The sequence below is a fragment of the Prorops nasuta genome, unplaced genomic scaffold, assembly GCF_024137725.1.
Source record: "Prorops nasuta isolate Cenicafe-Biocafe unplaced genomic scaffold, Cenicafe_Pnas_1.2 PNAS00010, whole genome shotgun sequence".
NCBI classification, from domain to species: domain Eukaryota; kingdom Metazoa; phylum Arthropoda; class Insecta; order Hymenoptera; family Bethylidae; genus Prorops; species Prorops nasuta.
This window is the reverse complement of record NW_027116807.1, coordinates 1,163,104-1,176,241: the sequence shown is the minus strand read 5'-3', so window position 1 is coordinate 1,176,241 and position 13,138 is coordinate 1,163,104. Positions and strand designations below refer to the sequence as shown.

The window sequence follows — 13,138 nt, the reverse complement described above, 5'->3', positions numbered from 1 at the left end:
GGACAGGAGACAAGACTAATTTGGTAAATGAATTGTTTGAATCGCACAGGAAAAGTACGACAACAACTGGTGGATCGGGAGGCTCGTGAAAGAAAACTGCGACGTGGGATTCATACCTTCCCCGGTGAAGCTGGATGCTCTGAGGCAGCAGGCGAGCGCAGCCAGGGAAGGGACCCGGAGCAAGGGTCTTTACTCGACGCGCGGAGGCTCCTCGGGGAACCTTGGCGAGAGTGGTATGCCCTCACGTGGTTCCACACCACCTACTACGCCAGGTATCCTAGCACATCCTTTCTCTCTTTCCCCCGTCTACTTTCCATGCTGTACACCGAACTTTCCAAAGCAAACGGGATAACGGGAATCGAGCGGGAAGAGGGACAGTCTACTCCCGAGGGAACCGCTTTATTGCCACGAATTACCTTGCCCACGGGACCGGAAGTCGTTCGTACACACCGACATTACCTTATAGGCATTCTATCTATCTATATCTCTCTCTTTCTCTCTGTATACCTATATATTGTACTCTTCTACTACATCTTCCAGATTTCTAAAAACGCACCTTTCTCATACCTTGTCCAGTCCAAGTACCACAGGAAAACACGCATTTCACACTCCTTCCCACGCCACTCGTAGATAGATCATTTATCAGTACTAGAGATATTACAAGTATATATAATAAACAGGATGTTAAAGCGACACTGGGTCAAATTTTAAAAGGATCGTCATAAAAGAAAAAAAAACAATTTGTAATATTCTGTTGGTAAAGTTTAATTTTATCCCAGAAGCATGAGAATATTTGTTGGATACATTAAATTCTTTATACCGTGCACTCTCTCGACGCGCTTGAATTACGCCTTGTCAGTTCTATTGCGCTGGATCTGCTGTGGGTTCCGAGGATAAGACCACGAGAAAGAAATGTACTTGGACGTATTGTTGCGAAGCATCCTTCGACGAGCACCAGATCCATCGGAAGAGCATTGGGAATGCATAATTCAAGTGCTCTACGAGAGAGCTTCTGGTTTCATCCTTTTTAAACATGAAACACAATTTTTCCCTTTGTTTTTTTCTCTGTTATTTGAAAAATAAATTCTTTCTTCCTTGGGCATCCCTCGTGGCTCGTTGAAAATTTCGCCTAGTCTCCCTGATATATCCTGTATAATAGGTAAATGCTTTTCTAGCTCACTATATCTCTGAAAGAAAAGCGCGGCAAGAAAAGTGCAACAACCAACGCGCACAGCAGCAGGGTAGAGTCACTTTTCTTTCCGTGAAATTGTTCACTGGCAGCTTCAAGTAGTCGCAGCAGTGTACCTTTAGTCGCGAGCGACACCAGCATATCTCACCAACGAGTTTCATAGCGCGCGTTATAGATTTAGTTCGCATTACACAGAGCAGAGACCATTTTAAAACATACATTGCGAAAGCTTTTTAGTATTCTAATAGATATAGTTTATCACGAGCATAATTATTAGTTTCCCTGGAAATAAAAAGAAAGCGAGAATTTCAAGTGACTTTTATTGTACGTTTATCGCAAAGTTCCTTTATGATCATTATGTTTCTCTTCGCAGGTGACGACAGCGACAGTGTTGGCAATATAAGGAGCAAAGCTACCCTCACCACTCCACCGGCCAAGGAGAAACGGAAAAACTTCTTCAAAAAGCCGGTAAAAGCTCCAAACGACCAATCCACCAGTCGTTTAAACATTTAAGCCCCGTACACGATCGTCCACTATCGATTCCCGGGTTTGGTTCTCTTGGATTTAAACTCCATTAGTTTATTATATATATATATGCGGTATATCATCGGAATTTTTTTTCTATTTTTCTAAAAGCGTACACTCGGTCATATTTGGTGGCTCATGATCGATATTACATCGTATGAATGTATAGTATAGCAGCACCTGCAGCCTCTCTCTTCACACTGCAGAATTATCTCGCGCACGACTCGCTCTTGCAACGATGAATGTGGTGGCAATTTACAATTTTCATTACTCGCACAATCACACGGCTCATTCTTTATCAAAGAAAGCGACGAATAAGCCCTTTCATCATTTCACTGGAAGTTTCTCAGTGCAGCTCCACGTTCGTCCATGCACCTGTTAGTTTTTCTTTATGTGATTGCAATGTGTATCAGCCACCGAGTTCCTCGTAGTGGTTTATATTTGAGCTAATGCAGAACGAGGCCGAGTGTAATAAGACGCGTTGAGGAAAGAAAGAGCCAGATGATATTACACGTATATTAGCAGCAGTAGACGCTGAATCGAACGAGAAGCATTCAAGCATTCAATGACGCGACAACTTTCCTGCATATATCTACCGTCGTTCAAATATTTCCATTGTTAGTTTGTCATGAAATGGGAATGTTCCTGATTGTTCGTTGATATTGTAGTAAATATATGGAATACAGGGGGAAGGAGGGAGTATAGTATATAAATATGTATTCTGCTAGTGCATATCGACTGACTGCTGCAGAATTTAGCCTCGTCCATGTTTGCCCATACATACATTCATACATATATATATACGTAGTAGTAAGAGTAGAGCCAAGTCTTTACAAAATTAGGTAAAGCATAGAATAATACACTAGACACAAATACACACACTGTAATCCTATAGAGATTTTACATGTCGCATGTCCCGAGTCGACATGATCATTAACTGTTTTCAATGTTTTCAATGTTTTGCTATCCGTGCTCACCAAGTCCTACGTAAGTCAGACAAGTCCTGGAGCTGATCCCGGCAAACGGGACACCGATAAGATCGATCTTGACTAATTGATTCTGCTTGATTTTCAGGAGACGACAACCCCATATGACGTAGTACCCTCGATGAGACCAGTCGTGTTGGTCGGTCCATCGCTCAAAGGTTACCAAGTCACGGATATGATGCAAAAGGCACTTTTTGATTTCTTGAAGCATCGATTCGAGGGAAGGTAAGAGACGATTCTTACATGTATGCATATAGAAATTTTTGTATACTTGTAGCACGTGACTCGCAATAGTTTCTCATGACTTATCTTTCATCAACTAACTCGTGTTATTCTTCTAGAATCATAATTACGAGGGTAATGGCCGACATCTCTCTGGCAAAAAGATCCCTACTGAACAATCCAACGAAAAGAGCGATCATGGAAAGATCGACCAGTAGGAGTAGTTGTTTAGCGGAGGTTCAAGCTGAAATCGAGAGAATTTTCGAGCTGGCCAGGACACTTCAAGTAAGAGAAAGCGAGCTTTCGGCACGCCATGCGCGCAACTCATCCATTTTCACTGGTTTATATTATATCTATAAAATGGGATTTCAGTTGGTGGTTCTCGATTGCGATACGATAAACCATCCGTCGCAGCTAGCCAAGACTAGTCTGGCACCGACGATCGTGTACCTGAAGATTTCATCACCGAAAGTTTTGCAGAGGCTTATCAAAACACGTGGAAAATCACAGATAAGACACTTGAATGTTCAGATGGTAGCTGCTGAGAAGCTTGCTCAGTGTCCACCGGAAATGTTTGACGTGATTTTGGACGAGAATCAGTTGGAGGAAGCTTGCGAACACGTGGCAGAGTATCTGGAAGCCTATTGGAGGGCTACGCATCCTCCTATGATCCCAACTGTACCACGTGCCATGCCTGCACCTGACGCACCCGTGGATGCCCTTGCTCCACGGGTCACATCAGGTATTTGTACACTTTGGATATCTCATAGAAATTATTCGCCTCTGTCGTAGGACCATGCTGATATCGTTGCCAAAGCAAAACGACTGGTTTTAATTTGTGGAATCGAAAATCTTTAAGAATGCATCGAGTTTCCCTCCAGGAGCTACAATTTATATAATTTAACACAATCAAGATACAATGAAAGAGTTTGCAGTAGGCTAGTCGTTTTGCTTTTAATAAACCGTTCTTCACGTGTAACGTACTCCTCGAGAATGCATATATTCTACGCGTAGAGGATTTTTTTTATTCTCTCCTAACGACCCATCTTTCTTGTACTTTCCCCCAACCACCCACAAACACAAGCACACCCACTCTTTCGTTACGCATTGTCCTGCTGCATGCGACTACTATTTCTCTCTGAGAATGATGCATCTCGATTGCACGTCCGAACAGAATATAGAGAGAAACACTTATTGTTCTTTCTGCACACCTATCTTACAGTGCACGGTAGAATATTTGCATTCCGAGGAAACGTACACTCGATGGACATTGTCCATATAGTAGACAGACATGTGATATTTGTACGTATGCCATGCAATTGAATATCTGGTTGCAACGTCAACACTTGTCATATTCGGTTTCCACGTGTTCATCGAGGGAAGCCAATTTAAGGATTAGTTGTACCTTGTACGCCATAAAAAATTCTCCTCTCATTTATAGCTTTCTTGCTTTCATATCATTCACGAGTAAGAAACTAACCTCCCCGCATCGCCATACGCTAACAGCACGATCAATTTGCATGAATCAATATTTATGTTATTTTCTTTGTTACCTTTGAAAAGGAGAGACGACGAGAATATAATCCCGTAAATCCCGTCACATTTCCCCTATATGCGAACGAATAAATAATTAAAGAAATAATATATCGTTCGGCAGGTATACAAATGGTCGTGCGATGTTGCTCAGAAAATTTCCTAATAGGAAAAGAAATGTTTTCACGAATCTCATGCTCATCAATGTTACCCATTCATCTCGTTGACGCTTCATCCGGTGGATTGTAAAACAGGGAATACATACGCACACCAGTAACTCCAGCATCGAGACTCTCCCCCGGACTCTTCTTCTCAGCACTAGCTTATTAACAATCAATTTCACTAATTCTCAATAGACTCGAAACAATAGGTATAACTTATTCTTAGCATTTACCGTGTCGTATATTGGTACCTCATATTTTTTTCTCCGTCGAGAACATAGTTTCATTGCAACACGATTAATCAAATAGATTTAGTATCGTTAGCGCTGCGCTCTGTGTACAATTCCTCTCATTCTCGCTTTCTTCCACACACACACACACGCGCGTGCAGCTTAGCATCGAGACTAACGTTAAAAGCTGTAGACTTTTCAGTCGCGTAATTTGTGCTGTGAGAATCGAGAGAGGAAGAGATTCTGTGTACGTGTATGTGTGTGAGTGTGTGTGAAAGAGAGGGAGGGAGAGAGAGAGAGAGTTGGGTTTAAGAAAGTCTGACGGGGTTATTTGTCTTCTGTTTGGTTTGAAAGCCGTGGTGGAGGCGGTGGCTGCCACGGGGGTGATCCGTAAGGAGGGCCAGGTCACGTTCGGTCACGGTGGCCATGGGAGCAAGACCGCCAAAGGCTCGAGCTAGGAGCTCCTGCAGGGCTCCACTTCCTGCAGGTTCTCCCTCTCAACATCCTCCTGTTCCCTTGTCAAGGCGCGTAAACGCATTTGCGCGAGCTTTGCGAACAACCAAGCTCTGCTCGATTGCCCACATTGCACGAGAGTCCCTTGAAACGTCACCGTGTGTCTTGCGTGCCTCTCAATTTCTAGGCAGGCCTTCCTCCTGCTTTTTCGAGCCGCGTTGTAAGTACCTTGATTCATGCCATTTCGTGCATGGGATCGGATTCGCAGGGCCGATCCGGTCTCTTCACAGCTGAGAGAAGCACACCACTGCTTCCCCAGTTCAATACTACTTAACCCTTATCTCATTGTCTCATTTGGATCACGCTATAGAGATTACCTCCTGGAGAAGCCACTCGAATAACGCTTCGCAACTTTTTTTTAGAAATCTTGCAAAATCAATTGTGTATGTAATTGTTGAGTGATTGAAAAGATGTACCGAGTGTACTGAGAAATTAGTGGAGAAAAATGATGACCCTGTATTTGGGTCGAGGATTAAACGAGGTAGTGAAAAGTGTCACTGTCGAATAATCGCAGGATCTATTCTGGCATTGGAAAAATATCCTCTAGACTTATAAATAAAGCTTCTCCATTTGGTAAACTCTATTAGCATCCAGTGATCATCAAGAGTTTTAATAGTTACTCGATGGGTGGTGGTTGCTCATTTTCTTTTTCTTCTCAGTTATACTTAACGTTTATATCCAGTCCCTTCTGACATAGAATAGGTCCTGAAATAAAACAAACACCACGTAGCTCCTAACGATAGAAATAATTAACGACGTGATCGCCTGCGTCGAGAGGACAAAAAGAGATCCATTCGTGCGTTGCTCGATCACAGACAGACTGCACCAGAAAGCTCCTTGCAATTTCTCCGATCGAATTTTCCAATTAGAAAGCTCTCTGTATATTTTTGGTCTGTGTATAATATATACTATACATATATAAAGGTATATATGTACAGTATATATGTCGGTCCCTTCGCTCTGGCTATAGAAATAATTTTTGCCTCTCGCTGCTAAGCCTGCATGACCTGTCTCTCTCACGTACGCATGTGTATTTTGTGCATTTTGCCAATTTTGTCTAGCCTCTTCGACACCTATAAACTCCTACTAAACACACCTAACCCAACTGGTATATATATATGTGTGTATATATATAGCAGAATTTTCCGAGTGTCCATGTGTTTATACGATACTTAAATCTGTCGACGATTTAAAGGATCGAATGCTGCAAGCTCTCGAGATATGAACTACCGGATGCTGATACGATACTCTCCGTTCAATACCGATTCTAGTGTAAAATGTGGAGCATGCAGCATTGGAGAATCTACGAGAGATAATTTCTAGAATTTTAGTGATTAGAAGGAGGTGGTCGTTGGGGTCGCGTGACTTTTGCTTCTTTGTACGAGTAGGTACAGGTTCGTACAGCGGTGGACATTTGAGCGGAGGGTCCCGTAGGTCGAGATTGGAGCGAATGGAGAGGGAACGCGGGGACAGAGGAGATCACGAGTACGGGACCGAGGAGGAATCTTACGTTGGAGGCGTGGAGTATGGCAACGCGTCGTCCAGGCGTCGACAGCAGCAAGATTCGCGCGCCCTCAACGCCATTTAGGAGCTGGGGCCCCGGGGCCTGTCGCTGCAGCGATGTCCCCATCTACGCACCACCGCTCTATGATGATGCATTCGCAAGGGCTCGCTCCACCACCCACCCTCCTCTTCGCATCTCTTCGCCCGAACTAACGACGACGACGACGACTCCTCGAGAGAGAATCTCTGTCTCGCACGGACCAACGCCGTTTCTGCACGAGGGACGGGGGGGGGGAGGAGGGGGAGATGAACCTGCACCACAAACCGACTGCAAAAGGGGACTCAACGCACGCGTTTCACTGTGGACGGACCCGAAGATACAAGCGGATCCATTCTTCAGCATCCCAAGTTGCTGCGCTGCGCGATCCTTCTGGCGTTATTTTTCTTGAAACGTCTCTCTCTCTCGTCAAAGCACTGGATATGCTACTGCAGGAGACGATCGAGCCTTATCTTCTCTTCTTCATGCTTTATTTTGCGATCCGCTGGCGTTGCGCGCGTTGGCTTGCATGCCACGCTACGTTAAAACGGCAAACACGAATTTCTATCTGTCTATCGACACTCCGACTATCGCTGGATTCTCTGTATCTCTCTCTGAGATCGATAAGTCGAGTGCTCGTAATTTTTATTGTCAATTGTATTATATCCATTGCGTTAATTGCAAGATGATTGTTATTATTATTAATTTGTATCCGCACGCAAAAATATGCGATGCTGTGGAAAAATATTATTGGATCGTTTCCGAGTAAACGGGACGAGAAGCTGCGCGATTGACCTAATTGTTAAGATTCTCTGCGAGATATCCGTTGAGCGGAGTCACGTTTAATTTCTCCGTGGGGACACGAGCTTGGCTCGACGAGAGCATTCTTGAAAGAGAGGTACGTCGCATGTGCGGAGAACGAGGAGGATCGAAATGATGAGTCGCGCACGATGGAGAAAATTCACGAATGACGAAATGATGCGAGAGAAGAAAAGTAATAGAGCCCTGGGGCCTGCTCCGACGCGATATCGATGCAACGGTGTTCCTGGCCGGCCCCGCGACACCCACCCAGCTCTCTACCATCCCCCCTCAAGAGCCACGTCTCTGCGTATCAAGTGCGTTCTTCGAAGCCTCACTTTCGAGAACGGCTCCAATTTATAATATATATAAGGCGCTCAGCGAAGAATTTCTACAAAGCTCTCCGCGGCTACGACCGATTAGCCAAAACGTGTTAAGCACGATATTTCGACAGTATAGCGTAATAATTAAGTAGGTCCAATGCGAGAGATAAGATTTCCATCGAGTATTTCATTGCTCTCCACCCGTCCCCCAAGCCTTTTTCCGGGCCTGGCGGGCTTTATGCCGTTCAATCGGACTTTTTTCAAAGTTTTCACTCTCGATGCGCGAGCGCGCGCGATTTTCGCGACACGCTGTGTTGTTTATACATTTTCTTAGAGTCTATGTAACGATGAGACGACAGACACACACAAATACACTGAAACACTCCGCATATATACATACACAATTGGACACCGAGCGTTTTAATATACGCACACTTTGACACGCCTCGTGTATATAGTATACATATATATATATAAATATACACATATGCATATACACATATATATATATATATATATATATGTGTGTGTGTATTTATATTATAATACGCGTATACGTAAGTAGTAAGAAAAATAACATAAAATGAGAGAGACTTCCATCTCGATGATTCGGCAAACAATTCCAATCGAAATTTAACTCTACATAGAGACGGTGATGAATCCTTAGAATACTGTAAATACTGTAAGAAATACATTTATTATATATATATATATATATATATACTTTTCGTTCGATTGGGTTAGAGCGTGTTCTTGGTTGTGACGAGCGCCAAACCGATAAAATTATTCTCCAGACAGTGGAAGTTTTTTTTAGCCAATCTTCTATTCCGTTATTCGTAGAACTTATTATTATTATCATTCCTACGACTATATTTTGCCTTTGAAAATCTATTATCCTGTACTATAATAAGTATAAGAGATATGCTAAAATAGTCTATCATTGATGGCAGACGTAGGCAAAGTCTTAGGGAACAGGGAGGAGTATCATAGATTACCGCAGATTGGTCAGGGTCTAGATTAAAATAAAGAGGAGAGGAGGAAGAAGATGAAGACGCGCGCGCGTTACTAACATTAGCAGTACGATTAGCGAAAGTTAATAGAGTTTACGGTTAGAAGAAAGTTCTACTGTCCATGGTAAAATTAAATATTTTCCTTTTAGCTGTGGGAGAAGCCTGAGAAGCGAATTGTACAAGGCGTCGTCGTGGCAACTGACAGCACCTAAGAAATATTCTTAATTATTTATTAAATAAAAAATATGCAAAAAAACCACACGTAGATAGCGGCACGTGGAGCCACTACGATTCCTTCAACAGAGCGAAAAGCTCTGTCGTAGCATATATATATATATATATATATATATATATTACTTTGAAGAAGAAAGATCCTCTTGTTGATAGGGAGATAACGCGGTGGTGGTTTCTGATGTCCCTGCAGGACATGGGGTTTCTTGTCACATGTATACACGAGTCATTTCTTAGATGTAATAATTTGTGAAAAAATTTCCAGAGGTTCTCAGCCCCATCAAAGGTGAATTTGTATTTTTTGTAATTTTCCATCGTTGTGAAACGCGAAGCTTCCTAGAATGGATCGCAATTTCATACTACTCGCGCCGTATCGCTTACTTTACAACCGAACAAATGAAAATGTTTAATAATGATAGTTTTAGGGTGTTGTACGCATTTTGGCAAGACACGAGGAAGATGAGTGTTTTTACGATACTGCGCCCAGCAAGTGTCGAGTTTTAATCTTGGTATATTTTATAAGAGGCACGGCGAGGGGCGCTTGGACATTTTAGTAGTTTGCTTCTTTTCTTTTTCCATTTGTCCACGAAACGCGTCAGAGTATAGGATGGAGGGTTTAAGGTTTATTTTCAAGGGGGGTCATTCCCCAGTCGTTCGTCGAACCTTCGAGAAACTTACAGCGACTGGACGTGCATTCCTTTCGCAGCCAACAATTTGTAAATATTAGATAATTATTACTACACGATCAAGGTCGATCCTCCGTAAGGGTACTCACGCTTCCACATCTCTACGACAAATTTCTCCTTTCTAAAGAAACTGGAATACGCAGAATTAAGAAAAAAGATACAAAATAACCCGACTGTATTATATTTGAATAAAATTTGAAAGTCAGTACTGAGATGTCGTTGTCGAAGCAGGAAGGGTGTATGCGTGTGTGTGTGTGTGTGTGTATTGCCCGCGCGAGTGTTTCTCTGCGAGTATACAAAAGAGAGAGAGAGTTTCTTTTTTCATTGGTCGGCCTTCGGATCGAGTTTAAAGGTCCACTTGCCACCTTTCAAGAGCGATTCGGAAAATTAATAAGTATCTTATTGTTTTTATGCAATCCTCGACATCTCGCTACTATATATATATATATATATATATATATATATATATATATATATATATATATATACGTGATCGTTTAGGGCAGCCCGCGTTTCAGCAGAAATCACTCACTTTGGTCGTACGTATAGCAGCTTTATGCATCCACGTTGCAGGAGATGATCGGTAACTAGTGACTGAAACTCATTGACAAGCCGAACGAGTCTAATCGAACGAACCCCGACGAATTTCTTCTATCGATCGATTTATAAGACGACGCTCGACAATGAAAGTAAACCAAGTGCAATTTGTTTAATAAACAATTGATTTACTTGTATACCTTTCGAAAAGTCTCGACTAAATGAGAATGGAACAATAGGAGAGAAATTTTTATAATATTTTCTATGATCGAATTTCTTGCTTGCGGTGAACGCGCGTAAATCAGACGGATTTGACTATAGATTTGAAAAATACATCAGGCGACTCGTAAGTCATCTCGATTCTCGTTAAACCGCTATAATCTTTTCACTATAAGCGTGTATAGAGTAACGTAATACTATTCGACTTTCGAAAAAACCAGTAAAAAGACTTTGGTAGCGATTAAGGATTATATGAATCGAGGCAATCAACGCTCTCTCTTCTCGAGTCTCCTACTAAGAATTTTCGAACCAATCCGGGACTGGTTTACCTACCCCAGATCATACCAACTATAAGATAAACTATAACAATATAAATCGTAGTTTCTCACCTTACCGGAGGCTGGCTGGCAGAGAGTGGGAGAGTTTTAAGAAAATCGAGGGAAGCACTCAAAGTCCAATTTGAATGGGAACAGAAAGACTATGATAAAAATGTAGAGGGGGAGGGAGGGAGAGAGAGAGAGAGAAAGAGGAATTAAGAGACGAACGAGTTTGATCGTCGTCACTGGGTATGAAAAAGCGAGGCCCTAAAGACGAGATTAGAATGTTAGAGCTAGGAATGTTTTGGGAAGAAGATAAAATATATTTGCAATTATTGTAACAAGAAGAGCGCTCTCGCTCTCCGACACTTTGTTGCGTCGATGCAAGATTGATTGGTTGGCTTGCACCTTATTCTAAGAAAAAAATTAATATTATTATACATATATTATTATCGCTTACGAGTTTACTGAACGTGCGCGCGCGCGCGCTCGCGCAGCCCCATATGGTTGGAAGGTCCAAAAGCGAGAGGCAGGCACTAGCGATAAATTTTCCTCTCCTTCGTCACTCTCTTATAAAAATCTGTTAATCTATCTGATAAATTGTAACATCTCAAGAATAAATTGCGTTTTCTATAATAAGCACCGTATACATCTTCTCTTTTGAATTTTTCTTAACGAGAGCATTCAATACATATATATATAGTTTAAGGAGCCCACAACGTTGGATCATTTTATACATATACATATATAATTGCTAATGCCGTCTCTCTCTCTCTCTCTCTCTCTCTCTCTCTCTCTCGATGTGCTTGTATATCGCGAAATGCCTATCCTTGTTTCGAGCCTTAAGGCTTTCGCAATAATATTATTGGCTGCGATATAATGTAGTGTCGAAAGTATAACTTTACAGGAAAAAGAGGAAAAGATTGCAGAGATAATGCCTGTTCAAACTTTGCTATATTGATTCGAGCTACGTACTTTTCCCAATCGATATTCCATTCGTGGTAAGAATAAGCAGGACACGTATATAAATGGAGAAATATATATATGTTTCTTTACGATAATCGATCCAAAACTTGTATCGATCTGAAATTTGTCTCGAACCGTCCTATATCATAGGAGAGTAAGCTTGCACAATTATGAGCTTGAATCGAACGGTGAGTTTTAGGAATTGGAGCAAAATTTCATGGGACCGCGTTTCGATTGTTGAGATTAATTAAGCGAGAATGTGTCGCGAGCTGGGCGCACACGCACTCTTATTTCCAAGTGCACGTATACTCTGGAGCACACTCACACACATACACACAACGCATAGAGCACGGAGAGAAATAACCAAAGATCGAGAAAGGGAGGGAAAAGCTGGGGAGGCAAGGAAAGACACTTAATATTTAAAATGCACGCTTGCACGTGCGCACAGACACGCACACATACACACACGCGCGCGCGCCTCGGCGAATTTTCTTTCGTGGCTGGTTCGTTGGATCAAAGGTTTTCCCTCTATATATTATTATTATTGTATTAGCGATATAATTATGAAATTCTATATACGTTCCCCGAAGCGGAGCGTCATGCCCGTTTGTTTTCCTCGTGAGAAAACTTTATTTCATTGTTGTTGCACCAATGCAGATGAATTATAGTATATACGATTTTATCGATAAGTTATACCGATACGACATTGCTATTAACTATTGATAGAGGCGCCTCGATCAGTAAGAACTCTGGAAAGAAATTGGAACCACGTTTCTCTATTTAATTTGTACTTTTTTCTATTTATTTTTGCCCTACGTGCTTTCCAGAGTTTAAACTTTTGCAAAGGTGCTCCATTATTCGAATTAATGATTGCGCAATGGTAATGGTTGCGATAGGCGTGAGCATTGTGTGTGTGTGTATGTGTGTGCGTGTGTGAGAGAGAGAGAGAGAGAGAGAGCTTGCACGAAGGAAAAAGATAGGAGCTGTGTGGTTATTCAGACATTGGATTTGCAGTGATTAATTAACGAGATGTTGCAAATTGTTCTTATAGTGAGAATGAAGAGTGCTACGAAGCAGAGACGGTGTGCTTTCCGGACAAATTTCAACGAGCCTTTACACATACACACATACAGACACACACACAATCATCAT

The 13,138-nt window shown here is 42.0% G+C and overlaps 1 protein-coding gene across 3 annotated transcripts in view; it reads left to right on the top strand.

The window, feature by feature from the left end:
• Nucleotides 1-10,159, top strand: part of Ca-beta (Ca2+-channel-protein-beta-subunit) — a 60,116-nt gene extending 49,957 nt beyond the window's left edge. For 2 of the 3 annotated variants that reach the window (XM_066733245.1, XM_066733247.1), the window contains 6 exons: nt 50-272; nt 1,563-1,657; nt 2,789-2,925; nt 3,042-3,207; nt 3,295-3,664; nt 6,745-10,159. In XM_066733245.1, the coding sequence (XP_066589342.1) occupies nt 50-272; nt 1,563-1,657; nt 2,789-2,925; nt 3,042-3,207; nt 3,295-3,664; nt 6,745-6,947 (1,194 nt within the window). In that variant the 3' untranslated portion in view covers nt 6,948-10,159. The remainder of the gene's footprint in view (nt 1-49; nt 273-1,562; nt 1,658-2,788; nt 2,926-3,041; nt 3,208-3,294; nt 3,665-6,744) is intronic. The other variant, XM_066733246.1, reaches the window with a different exon arrangement.
• Nucleotides 10,160-13,138: the final 2,979 nt, after the last annotated feature.